Source organism: Phyllostomus hastatus, unplaced genomic scaffold (assembly GCF_019186645.2).
Source record: "Phyllostomus hastatus isolate PE091 unplaced genomic scaffold, TTU_PhHast_1.1 phas_scaffold_21, whole genome shotgun sequence".
NCBI lineage: Eukaryota > Metazoa > Chordata > Mammalia > Chiroptera > Phyllostomidae > Phyllostomus > Phyllostomus hastatus.
Genome location: NW_025334017.1, coordinates 36,809,652 through 36,825,845, shown reverse-complemented (window position 1 = coordinate 36,825,845; position 16,194 = coordinate 36,809,652). Strand labels below are relative to the sequence as shown.

The 16,194-nt window shown below is 48.6% G+C and overlaps 1 protein-coding gene across 3 annotated transcripts in view; it reads left to right on the top strand.

The window, feature by feature from the left end:
* The first annotated feature begins 1,291 nt into the window (after positions 1-1,291).
* Positions 1,292-16,194, top strand: part of SNTB1 (syntrophin beta 1) — a 200,045-nt gene continuing 185,142 nt past the window's right edge. The window contains exons 1-2 of one of the 3 annotated variants that reach the window (XM_045861305.1): positions 1,292-1,435; positions 1,949-2,734. In XM_045861305.1, the coding sequence (XP_045717261.1) occupies positions 2,173-2,734 (562 nt within the window). In that variant the 5' untranslated portion in view covers positions 1,292-1,435; positions 1,949-2,172. Of the gene's footprint in view, positions 1,436-1,718; positions 1,785-1,889; positions 2,735-16,194 lie in introns of those variants that run through there. The other 2 variants (XM_045861307.1, XM_045861304.1) reach the window with 2 other exon arrangements.

The following is a 16,194-nucleotide window of genomic DNA, read 5'->3' as shown; positions in this document are numbered from 1 at the left end:
ATTCCCATTGCAGAGCCTGCCTATCTTATGGCGGACTGATAACATTCTCTCTAGTTATGCCTGGGCCTCCCGCCTTGCTGGACCACAGAGGCAAAACGTACAGCTGTGATGCGAATGGAGGATCTGGGTCCCGAGGCAGATCTGTTTAGGCTTCTAAACGATCACACTGGCATTCTGGTACCCATCTCCACCTTCGTGTGCTGGGGTGAGAATGCAGATGCTTGGACTCTGGGTTCCCCGAAGAGCCGTGTGCCCGAGTCCTCAGCCCCTAAGGCAGGGGCCAGTCCTGCCTAGTTTTCCCACCCAGCAGTGGTGTCGCCTGAACCAGCTCCCTGTGTGACTCTGTGCACAGAAGCTGCTGTCCCCGAGGCAGGAAACCTCACATGAAAGCACAACAAACGCTTTTGGAAACCTGTTGGGTGACAAATGCAGAAAAAGAGAAGCATTCACCCAAAGGTTCCCACAGACCTGTCTGCAGGGATGTTCCTTCCTCCTCCTCCAAAGAAGGAAAAAAAAAGCGTCCAAAGGTTTCCGTTTCCTTCTGTGACCCCACCTCGAATCCCACCCACCCTGCAGGGGATTGCCTGAGTTCTCCAGCATTCTCAGTGAAAAGTGTGACTCCTTTTGGAAGGGTTCGAGGGCTTCCTGTGAGGACACACATCAGTGGTGATGTGTTCAGTATTCCTTTCCTCCTGACACCCGCCTGGTTTGGGTTTACCTTTAGGAATTCGCAGGTTTGCGAGTTTTGTTTACAGAGAGCGGGGAGAGAACAGTGAGAAGGGGAGGTAACGCAGAACGAGAAATACTTGGAGGGGCCCTGAGATACTTGGAGGGGCCCTGAGATCCGCTCAGCGTGGGGATGGAACCCAGAGGGTCAAGGGCCAGCGGGTTTCTGGGAGGCTGAGCGATGACTGAGTTATATTGGCATTTCCTGATGGACCTGGGAAGGCAACCGACAATTATAATACTGTTCCCCTGCAAAAATGTGGCTTGAGCTCTAAATATGAAACTTTTGCGATACGAGCCATTGCAATTGAGTTCTTAAATGGTGGACTGACTTCCTAGGGCAAATCTTGGGAAGAAAGTCCCAGGAAGCGTGTTGTGTAATATTCAGGGAGTGGGGGGGGGGCGGGGAGCGCGCGGGAAGGACAGGTGAGAAGCCTACAGCATATAATGGGTTAGAACTGGAAGAGCATTTGTCCCCTAGGGTCTGGGGCAGGCAGTGACCTGCTGAAAAACCCAGCCAGCAGAGACACCTCTCCAGAGACCCGGCAAAGAGATGTCCTGCATTTAAAGAGAGGAAGTTTGGGGGGATTGGGTTATGCTGACGCTTCCTTCTGGGTTCTCGGGACAGCCCTCCACCTCCACCTTCGGAGCACTCTGGGCCTCTGTCTGAGTCTACCTTAGAGTCCTTGCGAAAGGGGGTGAGTGACAGGTAAGAACTCGGCAGGAGAAGCCAAGCCTTGGTGTGAGGAAGCCGGCGTGAGGAGGCGGCTGTAGACACACGGCGGTGTAGGGCTAAGGGGCAATTCAGTGGAGAGCGTGAAGGGTGAGGGGGCTCAGGAACATCCAGCGAGGGGACCGAGGCCGGACACAACGGGCCAGCCAAGGCGCGGGGTGGGAGCCCGCGGGGAAAGGAGAGTCGAGAGGAGAGGGCTGGGGCGGGTGGAGAGCAGGCGCTCGGGGAGCTGTCCCTGCGGCGACGCGCGCCCAGAGCAGGGAGGCGGGGAGGATCTGAGCCGGAGGGCCGCGCGTGGCCGCCCAGGCTGCGGCGGCTGGAACAGGTGAGCGGTCGGTCCCCGCCCTTCCCCTTGCCCGCGAGCGTGCCTCCTACCGGCTGTCCGCGGCGCTTCGCTGCTCGCGGCTCCCCCGCGTTGGGGTTTTGCAACTGGCAGCTGGCTTTTTTTTTTTTCTCCCCTCCCGTTTCTGTGTCTCCTTCTTCTTTTAGGTTGCTCCACCCCGCCCAGGATCAGGCGAGGGGGGAACCAGCTGGGCTGCGGCTGCCAACTCGCGCCGAGCGCGTCTGCGAACTCCCGGAGTGGAGTCCCGCGTGCTGCCTCCTCCCAGCTGGGCGCGTTCTCCCCGCGACCCGGGCCCCGAGGCCTCCACGCGCAACCCTTCCCCACTTTCCCCCGTTTTGCAATCACATGGCATTTTAAGAATGCCGGAAAGATGGCGGTAGCGGCGGCAGCGGCGGCTGGGCCGGCCGGTGGGGGCGGCGGCCGGGCGCAGCGGAGCGGGCTGCTGGAAGTTTTGGTGCGGGATCGCTGGCACAAAGTTCTGGTGAACTTGAGCGAGGACACCCTGGTCCTGAGCTGCGAGGAGGGCGCTGCGGCGTACAACGGCATCGGAACCACCACCAATGGCACATTCTGCAGGGGCACCGGGCACCCAGGCGCGGGCGGTGCGCAGCCCCCGGACTCGCCGGCTGGAGTGCGCACCGCCTTCACAGACCTGCCGGAGCAGGTGCCCGAGTCCATCTCGAACCAGAAGCGTGGCGTGAAGGTGCTGAAGCAGGAGCTCGGCGGGCTGGGCATCAGCATTAAGGGGGGCAAGGAGAACAAGATGCCCATCCTCATCAGCAAGATCTTCAAGGGGCTGGCGGCGGATCAGACCCAAGCCCTGTACGTGGGCGACGCCATCCTGTCGGTGAACGGAGCCGACCTGCGCGACGCCACCCACGACGAGGCGGTGCAGGCGCTGAAGCGCGCTGGCAAGGAGGTGCTGCTGGAAGGTAAGGGGTTAACGCCGCGCGCGGGCCGTGCCAGGCGCGCACACCCACTCACGCTTCCAGGGCGCCCACACTCGCACCCACGTGCTATCACACCCCAGGGGGCCGGGATGTCAAGAGTGACGTGGAGTTTTAACAATTTGACCGACCAGGGGGCAACTTATCCCCACCGCAGAGTCGTTACAGAGTTTGACCCAGTAGGGGCGTGTGTTACATGCCAGGCCAGAAGTGTTTCTTGAATTCCTACTGTGTGCCGAGCACGGGGTCGCATGCGTAGTGCACACTGCCTTATTTCTATCTGCAGATCATGCACGTGGAGTGTAGGGACTGGAAAGTGCAGCTGAAAAGGAAGTGCAGGCGTAGAGAATCGCCCGGCCACGTTAGGAAGCTTACTCGCCGGAGTAAGCACAACTCAGACAGTTTTCCTCTTCGGCACAGTCTCGCGCTCAGCGGCCTGGACCACCCAGCGAAAAGGGGGGAGTCGTAAAGGGATCACAGAGCGGTGGCAGCGTTTGAATGTCAACACTCCCACGGCCCTTCTCCACTTCCTTGCTCTCCATGTGGAAACTGGGGTTCTGGCTGGGGAGTTGTGCCCCCGCTGGGAGCGGGTTGCAGCTTTATGCAAACGTTCACCTTTGGGTGTTCGGTCGGTCAGTCTGGATTCTGGGTTGCTCTGCGTGGAGGGCTGACGAAGTGGTTTTCTCTGCCTACTTTTCAGGTATTTTTCCAGAGGGGTGGGGAAACAACTTCGCAGTGGTAGACAACGTTGCCTTCCTGTGAGGCTTCTTAGAAACTACTCTCTTGAGATGGGATGCCCCCAGCCCCCTCATCACTGACGGTGAACAGAATGCGTCGTGTGTGTAGGGCCCATCTGTGGTTACGTGGGGGAGAAGGGCAGCAGGGCAGCGAGCAGATAAAGCATTCTCCCTTTCCTGGCAGCTGCGACTCTCACTTGCTATCTGTCTCTCTGCCACTCAGCTGGTTTTGGCCACGCCTCTGTCAGCACTGTTGGTGTAATTATTTTATCTTCTCACCCAGCTTCTCTCTAATGGGAGATTGAGTTGTCTGGCGTCTTTTATTTAGTTATGGGTCCTCTGCCTTGAGCTGAGGTGCTCAGTGACGTGCTCAAGTGAGACCTTGTAAACTGGTAGTTGATTCAAGTCCTACATTCAGGACTTCAGGAACTATTCTGTGCCCCAACTGTGGTGCTGCGGTGCGAAACTGAGAGAGCTCCCAGTTGGGAAACCAACTTTGTTACGTGTGACAGCTGATGCAACTCCCTGCCCACCCTCTGACCTAGAAGACAGAGGGTTCCTTCCCTCTCTTATTTGACTAGAGGATTCATGATGTCTTCATACTTAATTGCTACCCTGGATACAGAAAGTGGAAGGCTGTTTGCTTTGGCTTGATGATTAACATAAGTAAACAGAAAAAAAGTTTTCTCCCGTGTGTGTGTGTGTGTGTGTGTGTGTGTGTGTGTGTGTGTGTGTTGGTGCTAGTGACAAGGGGCAGGTGGGACGTGGGGCCGGTGCAGTTTGGACTATAAACTGGTAGACGCCTGCTCTGCTCGCCATATTTACTGCAAAATAAGAAGGGGACAAAAGCAGGTCATTTTTTATTTCACAGCCCTGCATTATGCCCCTTCTTTCCTTCTTCTTGGTTTTCATTTAATGAATAATGACTTAGCAAAGAGGCAAAAAAAAACTCTCACCCCAAAAGAGGAAGAAAAGGTGGCTCCCTGCAGTTAAAAATAAACTTAAATGAAAAAAAATAAACCCCGAGTAGCTGTGTGACTTGACTGATGCAGCAACTGAAAAGTGAGTTTTGTAAAAACCTCTGACATGATGTTTTTACTGGGGGAGGACCTCTGGGCTTCCTAGACAAGAACTGCCTAGGGCGGTGCTCTCATTTCCGGCCTGCATTTTCAGAAAGGGACTCCTAGTAAGAGAACAAGTGGAGGTCCCACTCAAACTTGTGTTGCGCATTCTGAGGCCAAGTGTTGGTCCCAGGTTTGGTGGGAGTGGCCACAGGCCATCAAGTCAGGCAGCACACGGCCCTCTTTTGTAGCTCAGCCTAGTACAGTGGTTCCCAGCCCACGGGGCTCATCAGGGCCACTGGCAGTGCTTTTTAAATCACAGGCCTACCTGCTCATATTCTGACACGCCATCTTGATTCCAGAATTTCTACACAGGAAAGGCTTTGCAGAAGTAACCTGAATGGATGAGAGGGCTAAGGGAGATGTTGTAAAGATACAGTCACATGGAAAATACACTGATTTTTAATTTAGATTGCTTTTTGATTTTTTTTTGGTGGGGGTGTTGGTTGGTTGGGGAAGCTGATGGAAATGAGGGTAGTCCCTCCATGGCTGCCAGTACACACTCCATTACCTGGCATGTGCCCCCTAGTGGAGAGTCCCTGCCTCTACAAGTGGAACACCTTGCCAAATGAAATGCTGAACAGCAAGTTTCAATGCCACGGAATCATCTTAATCTCCCTGAAAGAATGGGGATAAAGATACCGGCTGGCCATGCTTACTTTACAGGGCTGCTGTATGGAAGAGCACTCTGAGAATAAAAGAAAAAAACCCACATGTATCAAATGCCTGCTGCGATGAGTTATCTTTATAATTCAAATAAGAGGAAGATGAAATTGCCTTTTCCAAGTGATAACCCTTGCTTTTTTCTTCACTGGAGTTTACATTCCTTATTTTTATTTGACTGTATTTTGTACTATGAAGTTATAATGTGCAGAAGACCACTCTTCTGGGGAAAGGGAATCATCACAGTAGCTAGTATTTCCTACGCACTTAATGCGTGACACACTTTATGTGCATTTGTTCACACTGCCTCCCAGCAACTCCAGGAGGCTCATGCCGTTGCTTGTTTTGCCATCGAGGAAACTAAAGCTTATGGGCCGTAGGTTGTTTGCTTCAAGTAACATAGCTAAGAGGTTCCAGGTCTGACTTAAAAACCCATATGTGTAACCCGTAGGCGAAGCTGATACTCGGAGCTTCTGGGGGGAACTGCGTACTTGGGCCAGTGGCACCTTCCTCGGTTACTGGGTCCAGGTGCCTTCCCCACTCCTCAAGTACGCCGAAGTGCTTGGAACAACCCTGAGCAGGACACAGCCATTGTACGGGGATTAGACGGGGAGGGGCAGGAAAGAGAAGGGAACCATAAAACCCTGGTTAAGAAGAGGGAGCTGCTGTGTGACCCCACTTTCCAAGGCGACAGGACCTCTGTCACTGAACCCAGGGCCTGCAACGAGACTTGACTATAATTCAGACTTAAAATAGTGGCTCAATGGGGCCAATTAAGTCTGTGTTTAACTGACTAGTCAACAAGGTTCATATCAAAAAAATCTTCCCACTGCAAACTCATTATCCATGTTGGGGAGTGGGAGCAGGCACCCTGCATGTGGCCACGCAGGTGTTGTGCCCTTTGCTGCAGGGGCACCCTTCCCACAGGCCACCAGGTGAAGGGCACCCTCTGGGTGGGGCGGGGCGCATCTACCTAAGCAGCCATGGCCTCTCTGGATGGAGACAGTAGGAGGGTTTTTTGGGTTGGGTTTTTTTTTGCCTCTTGAGTGTTAGTAAAATAGTAATTTGAAACATGTCAACCTTTTTGTAACAGAAGTAGAAGCTACAACACAATTAGTTCCTCCATAACTCTGTCAAGATTGAGGAATACAGGATGTTCTGGAAGACTCATATTGGACTCTGGAGGTTGGGGCTGGACAGCATCATCCCTGGGCCCAAAAGATCTCCCTTGGAACTGAACCAGAAAAAAGTGGAAAGCCAAAGGAGAAAGTCAGAGACCATCGTTGACCTTCACCCTGCCCATCAAACCTTCTCTCCCAGACTGTTCCCGGGAGAGCTTGGCTTTCGCGTGTGACTTGCACAACCACTTTCTCCAGGGGTGCTGGTGGGGGTGGTGGGCCAGGGATGTGGGGTGCGAGGAAGGGGCCGAGATTTTGCTAGCATAAAAACTCAGGACTGGATGAGAATTTAATCTTTAAAAAAAGTCTTACTTCATTTAGGATATACTGATTCTTTTCTTTCTTTTCTTTTCTTTCTTTCTTTCTTTTATTTTTTTTTTGGAAGATGTACAGATTCTTAAAGAATACCCCCAAACTCCAGAATTAGAGTCTTAAAACTTGGGTTATTTATCTGTAACTTATTGTTACTCTTGACAAGATGCTTACATGTTTGGGCCTTGATTTTCACTGGAAAGCCACGGGGCTGGGTGGAGCCACAGCTAAACCCTATTTCACTTCAAATCCCATTCTTTTTCCAATGCCTCTTTTATTACCATGAAATGAATTTTATAAATCATATATAGCCTAACTCTAGTTTAAATTTAAAAATCAATATAATGCCCTATTACTATTATTATATTTTTAACAGTAGTATGGTGGAAAATGGGGTAAATTAGTTTTTCAAAAAGCTTCAGGAGATAAATGCATGACACAAGCATTGCAGAGGTTGTCACGATGGAGACAGATGCCAGCCCTGGTTTGTAATGTCACCACCCAAGCACAGCTACAGGTGACGGTGGGTAGGAGTTTGTGCTGTCATTTGGGATCTGGTAAAAGCTTGCACGGCAGGTGACTGCCCCAGATGTTGCAAGGTGGCTGGAATTCCTGCCTCCTACCACTAAATGCTAGTAGTATGCCACTCCCTTGCCCCCTGACCTCTAAAGTGCCTGTATAAATGTCTGAACTGCCACTAGGGAGGGGTGCATTGACCTTCCACCCTTTTGAGAACCACTAATACCACTTCCCCAGTTTATAATAGCTAACTTTTTGCACAGCCTTTTTACACATGTCATAGTGGCCAACATTCGTCTAGTACTCACATTGTGCCAAATGCTGTTCTAAGCACTTCACACGGACTAAATCGTTGATTCCCGCAGTAACCCAACACTATGACTGCGTCTGTTTCACAGATGAGAAAAATGAGGCACAGGTTGCTTAAGTCACTTGCCAAAGAAACACGGTGAGTTAGTGCTGAGGCTGAGATTCAAGCACAGGCCTTGCAGTTTTGAGCCTCGTAAACAGCCCTGAAAGAAACAGATTAGGACATGTTGACCAGGAGAGCGACGCTCCCAGAGTGCAATGACTTGTCCCAGCGAGGTCGTCTCCTTTCTCGTCTGGAGTATCAGTTGGCTATTGCTCTTACAACGAGTTACAGTAGTCCCTCCTCGTCCACAGTTGCACTTTCCATGGTTTCAGTTACCCACAGTCAGCTGCGGTCCAAATGTATGAAATGGAAAAATGCCAGAAATAGCAATTCATAAGTTTTAAATTGTACGCCATTCTGAGTAGCATAAATGACAACTGCTGACATCAGGATTTACAAGTCACTTTCACAATTATGACCTCATTTGATGCTCTGGTAACCCTGTGGGGGTTATTATTACCACCATCATTATAACCATCATCACTTTTATCATCATCATCATCCCTATTTTATAGGTGATAAAGAAGCTCTGGGCTCATAGACACTGAGACTGACCTGTGCTCAGTGTATGTATGAGTCAGAGCGTTCAGTTGCACTTGACAATAACCCAACTCCAAAAGGGGAACATAGGAGACAAATGCAAGGATTCATGGAGTGTCAGGGACAACTGGATCCAGGCCTGTCATCACCTTGGCTCTCCTCCCCTCTTGATGGAAGATGGCCATCAGCAAGTCCATGATAATATCAGACCCCTCAGTATAGACGATGGAAAAAAAAGTCTTCTTAACAATTACAATAGTTCCCCTTATTCGGAGTTTTTTGTTCCATGGGTAGTTACCTAAGGTCAACCATGGTCCAAAAATACTGCATGGGCGATTCTGGAAGTAAGCAATGAATACGTTTCAAATTGTGCATCAATCTGAGCAGCATGATGAAACCGCTGTCCTGTCCAGCGTGGGACGTGAATCATCCCTTGGTCCAGCATCTCCACGCTGTGCACACACTCCCCGCCCATCAGTCACCCGGTAGCCATCCTGGTCATCAGAGCCATTGTTGTGGTATCATGGCACTTGTGTTCAGTCACCCTTATTGTCCTTCATAAAGGCCCCAAAGCACAAGGGTAGTGACGGTAGCTCTTTGGATGTGCCAACTAGAAGCCATAATGTGCTTTCTTTAAGTGAAAAGGTAGATGTTCTCTCCTTAATAATGAAAGGAAAAAATCATATGCTGAGGTGGGTAAGAACGAATCTTCTAGCCATGAAAGTGTGAAGAAGGAAAAAGAAATTCATGCTCGTTTTGCAGCCACACTTCACACTGCAAAAGTGATAGCCACAGTGTGTGGTAAATGCCCAGTGAAGACGGAAAAGGCATTACATGTGTGGGTGGAAGACATGACATCATCAAGTCTCCGCGATCCCCTTTCTGACCTACTTATCGTCCGAAGGCCAGGAGTAGCCCAGTGCTACCTCACAGTGCCACAAAGGCAGTGCACCTGTCACGCACTGTGGCCCTAACTCCGTGTGGCTGTGCGGGCGAAGTGTGACATTCAGACCTTGCCGAGTGGCAAGAGCGAGGTTGGCAAGGCTCTTGTGAAACGACCCGGCTCCTGGTGTCCACCCAGCTGCCCTGGTACTCAGCCACTTGACCCCGATTTATACTTAGGGGTGCTTCCCTGAGCAAGGCTTAGGTTTGTAAAGTGGCTTCACTCACATTATGATTTTTGTCACCAGATCCCCACTCTGGGGGTGGTTGGACTGGTGTTAGGATCTCCCTTTGGCACAGCAGGAAACGGAAGTGCCAGAAATTAGGGGATTTACCTGAGGTGAGCTTGTGCACCAGGGCACCAGACATCAGATTACCTAACACCCCAACGAGCTCTTCCTGCCGCACAAGACATGGAGTGAAGACACCGGGCAGGGGCAGAAAGCAGTCTAGGAGGTACCAGGTGTGGCCTCTGAGTCCAGGGAGCTTACAGTCATCTATGCAATTGGGCATTTTGAGCTGATTGTGAGTGCTTGAGGTTAGTAATGCAAACAGTCTGATTTTCACCCGACCATATGCAGCCTAGTACCTGAAGCATATTAGGCTGTTTAATTGTCTTAAAAGGAAAAAAAAATGGAAGGAAGGAAGGGAGAAAGGGAGAGAGGGAAAGGAAAGGGGTGAGGGGATTGGGGGATTCGATCACCTTTTTTTATGATTTCTATCCCCTACCACCCACGATGATAAACATTCAGCACTAACAATGAAAACGATACCTGGCTATGGAGAAATAAAGGAGTGACTACCGACCAGGGAAGCTGGTTAAGTTCTTACTTAACACAGACCCACCTTGAAAGACGGTTGACAAAAGAGGAGCCAGACGTGATTTTAAAAGTTATCGGAAGACGTAATTATCCTCTTAATGGTATATTTATAACCACGTTTCCTTGGCCTCGCTGGGGCTCGGGGACCTGCAAGTCTGAATATGTAAGAACACTTTCTACCTGAGGAGATGAAAACTGTCTGCCTCGATATTTTAATTGTTTCTTTTTCAAGCTTAGGCAGCTGCCTGAGAAGTCAGACCATGCGTGCTCCTTAAGCGACGCTGCCGTGAGCACTCCTGCAGTTCTCCGTCTCTGCCGTGGTGGGCGACGCCCTGCACGTGCAGCCGTGCGTTTTAGCGGTCACCCCGTGGAGTATGCGTTAAAAATACCTCACCACACAGGGCTCCAAGTGTGTGAAAGGCACCCGGCTGCCAGTGGTCTGTTGGGAGAAGGGAAATGATTCTTCGGTAGCTGGCCTCCCCCTAAGGATTCGATTTCAGATGATGCATTTCCATGCCGTTAACGTTAAAGAAAAGCCAGAATCTCCTCTGCATTTATACCAAGTGTTTTATGTACCAAACCTCATTACCCACTTCACTGGCTCTGATCTATAATAAGGCTTGCCTTCAGCTCTGGCCTGCAGAGTGAGACTTCAGAGAAAAATCTGTCACACACACCACAAAGTCAATGTCCTGACAGACCCGTGCAAATGAGCCCTCTCCCACCGTGGGATAGACCAGAAAAAAAAGTTCATGATAATAATTGGTGATTATAGATGGAAATGAAAATGACGAGCCATACTCTTGCTTGGTACTGTTGAATGCTATGGGTACTTCTCCCCATGGTTTGAGGCATCTTTCTTAGCAGGTGGATAAATGTGCCGAGATCTGTCTCCACTTTGACGGGTTGCTGAGCGTGAATGAAACTGGCGTGGTCCAGTGTGTTTGCATCATTGCTCCAACTGCCCCTGTTTCTCCCCACCGCATCCCCCACCCCTCAAAGCAGCGCCATGCAGCAGCTTAGAGGGTGGGCCTTGCAGTTAGTTACTCCGTCCGGGCTCCCATTCTTGTTCTAGCTCTTTTCTATCTGTGCGATCTTGTGCAAGTCCCTTAAACTACAGGCCTCAACTTCTTAATCAGTAGGTTCACTGGGAGGAGCAAAGTGATTATGTATGTAAAGTGGTTAGTTCACCGCCTGGAACATAGTAAGCACTAAATAATTACTGACTATAAAATATGTCACATTTCATGCTTAGCTAAGTATTATTTTCAGAGAGAGGGCTCAATTATATGTTAGAGGGAGGCTTTCAGAGGGGACGGGGGACGGTTTGGGAATTGCCATGTTGGGAACCAATGGCCTAGTGCGTCCGCCTCGTAGGGCTGAATCAGGCGCTTGCAGGGGTGTATTTCACTGATGATGTTTAGAGGCCTGGGATGTTTCCCATCAGCCCAACCACAGTGTAGGCTGCTGTGGTTTCTGGTGGGCAGATGTGGACTATGCCTTAAAATGCTGATGCGCAGGAACACGCAGACAAGCGTTTCGTGAAGGGAAAGCCGGTTCGTCAGGATTTAACCTCCACAGCAAGATCCACATTTCTCTGAAACATTTTCTAGGGATTATAGAACTGTGGATACTTCATTAATCACAAAGACACCCAATTTTTAAATTAAAAATATAAAATATGGACCTGTTACTAAGTCAGCATTATATATTAGGGTTTTTTTTTATTCTATTATCTAGTATTGTATTTCACGGAGTTCCAAAGGCCGGTGGAAGGTATGCCATTGCTTGTGTGTCCTGAAGAAAGAGAAACATGTCCAAGGTGGAGAATGGAGTAGAGAACCTGCTTAAATTTGGAGTACTCCAGGGCCGTGCCTTCTAGACAGGCATAAATGAAAAGTAAACCCATGAGGCAGAGAGGGACAGCAAAGGAGCTCACACGGCTCAGATTTGCTACTGGTAGAAGGAAGAAAAACCATATTGCTAAGGTTTTGAATTGCAAGTCAGTTCCAATAAATATTTGGGTCTGACTTTCCAGTGTCAGTGTGAGTTCAAAAAAATACTTAGACCAGAGACACTGAAATTGAGAACAGGCTGACAGTGACCAGAGGGGAGAAGGGAGGGGATTTTAGAGGAAAAGGGGAAGGGTCTGCAGGAACAAGTATAAAGGACACATGGACAATAACAAGGGCGGGGGGTGGAAGCGGGGGAGGGGAGTGGGGAGGGCTGGGGGGTGGGCTGGGATGGGGGTAAAAGGCAGAAAACTGTACTTGAAAAACAGTTAAAATGTAAAAAAAATGATTGATAAATAAATAAATATTATGCAAATGTTTAAAAAAATACTTAGGCAGACCGTTCAATCTAACATGGTCTCAGTTTGGGGGTCCAGATGAATGGCAGGACCAGCTGAAAGACTTTCTAGAAGAAACTCGACTTCTGCCCTGGCTAGCATGGCTCAGTGGATTGAGTACCAGACTAAAAAGCGAAGGGTCACTGGTTCGATTCCCAGTCAGGGAACATGCCTGGGTTGCTGGCCAGGTTGCCAGTAGGGGGCATGCAAGGTGCAACTGCACATTGATGTTTCTCTCCCTCTTTGTCTCCTTCCCCCTCTCTAAAAAATAAATAAAATCTTTTAAAAAAGAAGAAACTTGGCTTCTATCCAGGCCTCCAGCGATTATAAGACACATTCCCCACATCAGAGAAGATGAACTATGACATAAATGGGCAGTTTGAATTGATGAGATACAGTGTATAATCGTTACATAAGCAGTTATTAAAATTCATTTTCTTGAAAGCGTTGATAAGGTTGGACCTCGTTGGTACAGGAAGCAAACATCTATAGAGAAAGAGGCGAACCTCTTGTTCTTCTAAAATAGAACAGTCCAGAGGGGAAACGGGGTGGATAATAAATTACATTTACATGAATTACAAATGCATTGTATTAGAATAATAATAGTAACCGTGCGTTTTGAAGGAGCAAGTGCTGTAGCAGATCTTTGGGACGCTGAGGATATCTGAGGTGGGAAGAAAAGCCCCAAGAAGAGGTGGCTGACACAGTAGAGTTCTGAACGCCAAGTGAAATTTAAAATACAGGGAGTGGCTTGGCTATTTCGGGACCTGCATTTCAAATGCTTTCATCTGAAACATCCTTTCGTCGGCAGTGAAAATCAAGGTTAATGATTTCTCGATTTTGCTTGCAATATTCATATATGGTCCTCTGTTTTCTACTTCATTTTTAGAATTTGGCTGAATCAAAATAACACATGCTAATGGCATTCTTTTGCCCATACTTCCCCATACCATCGTTCCCATTCCACAGAATGTTAGAATAGATATTCTAATAGTAAAATACCCATTTTGCCTGTTAGAAATATGTATTCTAATGACATATAGGCATTAAGAAACCAGCATGGAACAGGATGTGAGGGGGGCGGGACCCACTGTGATTCCAAGATTTGACAGGTTGTGCAAGGCCCAACAGACCATAGGTTTTCAGGACATGAAGACAAACTGTGTTATCTCGACCTGACTACTGCATAAACTGAATGAATGTTATGTTAGGGGCCTAGGAGTGTCATAAAAAATAACTAATATGTTAGGGGTGCCATTTACTGAGTATGCTGGGATCTGCGGTCTGAAGATTCTTACACTGAAGTTCTGGAACATCTCCTCGTATTATTTCTTTGACGATTCCTCTCCTGTATTTTTTCGCTCTCTGTGTGTAGAAATCCTTTTAGTTGGACATTGGACACTTTGTATCAACACTCTAATAGACTGAATTCTGTTGTTGCCTTATTTTTTTCTCCAATTGTTCTTTTATTTTTACTTTTGTTCTGTTTCATGAGGAATGACTAAATTTGTACCTACAATTCTTGTATTGATTTTTTAAATTCCATCTGTCTTATCTCTAAGTTCCCAGAACATTTTCTTGTTCTCATTGCTCACATTTTTGTAGCCCCCTCTGTCATTGCACCCTCTTGGGTGCAGTATTATTGCTGATCTCCCTGAACATAGTAATGATAGTTCCTTTAAGATTTCTTGATACTGATATTGACTCAGATGTCTGCAAAGTCCTGACTCTCTACTTCATTTTCAGTGTGGTACGTGTATCCATTCGCTTCGCCTGTGTTGAGATGTGTTCCCTTTGTGATGCCCCAGAGGCAGAACCCGTGACGAGGCTCTCGGTGTCAGACGTTTCTCCGGGCCATCATCCCAGGACCCACTGGTAGTGTGGTGGGGACGTGAGACGGTGGAGGGAGCAGCCCAAAGTCCCCACCCCGAATGACTCGGTCACTCTGGTGCTTCATTGCCCCCGTGGAAGCGATGTCTTCTCTGTCTCGCCTGGAGTCTCTGGGTCTGGTGGATTGCTTTTCCTTTATTTGTGCTTTCGAGCACATAAAAAACATTAACAGCACATCTCTCTTTTCATAACACTATTTCTGTGATGGCCGCAAAGAAACTATTGGGTCTCAAAGTGATGGTCAAAAGCTTGGCCGAGGCGTGAGCAAAGGAAACCAACTAGCTTTGTGACCTTGAGCTGTGTATAGCTTTCCCTGTCTAGAATTCAGTTTTCTCATCAATGCTACGCGGATAACAGTAGTGCTTTCTTTGTAGGGTTGACAGGAGAATTAAAAGCGTTCATATGGAAGCTACTGCAGCATCTAGCACGAAGAGTTCAGAGTGCGAGGGTGATTACTGACACAGTTGTCTCCCTGCACTGCACAGGATGATCCTGATGGAAGGAATCAGGTCTTGTTCATCTCAAAATCTTCAGTGAAGTGAGCAGAATGGGCCCATTAGCAGCTGTTATTGGGTTGGCTATTAGCCAGGGTCCAGAACACAGAAACAGGCAGCCTCAGTTTTTTACTGACTGTGAAACAGCATCCAGCACGAGGCACTGGGTCAACAACGGCTGGAGAAGGTCTCCGGGCCCCAGGCCTGTGTCCCGTCAGCCCTGGCTGAGAGACAGCCCCAAGTTGCAAAGCCGGCTCCGCTGCCCCGATCCGTACTTCTAACGCTTGGAAAAGAGAATTTTGAAAGGGCTTTACTGGATTTCAAACATTTTAAACCCGTTAAGATTTTTATATGACTACATCTTATTTTAAATTATAACTTGTATCCCAGAATCATTATTCCTCATTTGACTGGAAAATGTACTCTCCATAAATGTATCTTTGCCTCCACAATGATAAAATGCCAGGAGACTATGTTTCCAGTTTGGTATGCTTATCATCTGTATTTATGAGGGGAAAAAATGAATATAACTTTATAACCATTCTAAGTACTGAGTAAGTTGTGTATCCTGTAGCAATGCCCATAAGTCCTGGAAGAATGATCTGAAAGAAGAAACTTTTCTAAAAGATGAGTCTCAGACATGGATTTTTAAAATTTCATTCTCGGCCACTTAATATTTTTAGGTGTGTTTGTATCTATATATCTGAGAGCACATAATATAAAACGTGCACCCAAATGCACACGAAATGTACTTCGGGACCACGGGAAGGGTACCTGACACAATGGTAGAGACAGGACAGACATGGAAAATGCAGAGGACCTTCTTCGAATTGCCTTGCTGAGTTACGAACCGTCTGGGTTGCAGACGGTTCGTGCTACACCTAAGGGAGGAGTCCTAACAGCTGCGGATGGTGAGGAATGCTTTCTCGGAGCCAGAGCCTGAACTGGGCCCAGAGTAATTCATTCTCGTCTGCCGCTGCCTACCGACGCCCACGCCGTGTGAATGGGCCTCCCCACCGGCCCTTTTCTCCCCAAAGGGTGGAACCGTGGGATTCTTGGGGGCAGGTCCCAGGCCCCTGGAGTCGCCCTCTTCACATGTTTTCCTGCCAGTTTTCATCCCCAGAGCTGTTTTACAGATTTGGGGCTCTTTCTAACAGTCTTTCTAACACATGCACAGATTTCACCCCTTGTTGTAAATGAAACATGTCCCCTCTCAATGCATATGTTGAAGTTCTAACCTCCAATGTTTCAGAACGTGACATTCGGAAATAGGATTGTCGCAGATGTAATAGTTACGATGAGGTTGAACTAGAGGAGCGTGAGCCCCCTAATTCAGTATGACCTGTAGCCTTATGAAAAGGGGAAATCTGGACTTGGGCATGCACACACACGCATGGAGAGCACCACTGGAACCTGAAGGCGGAGATCTGGGGGATGCTGCTACAAGCCAAGACACTCCGAAGGTT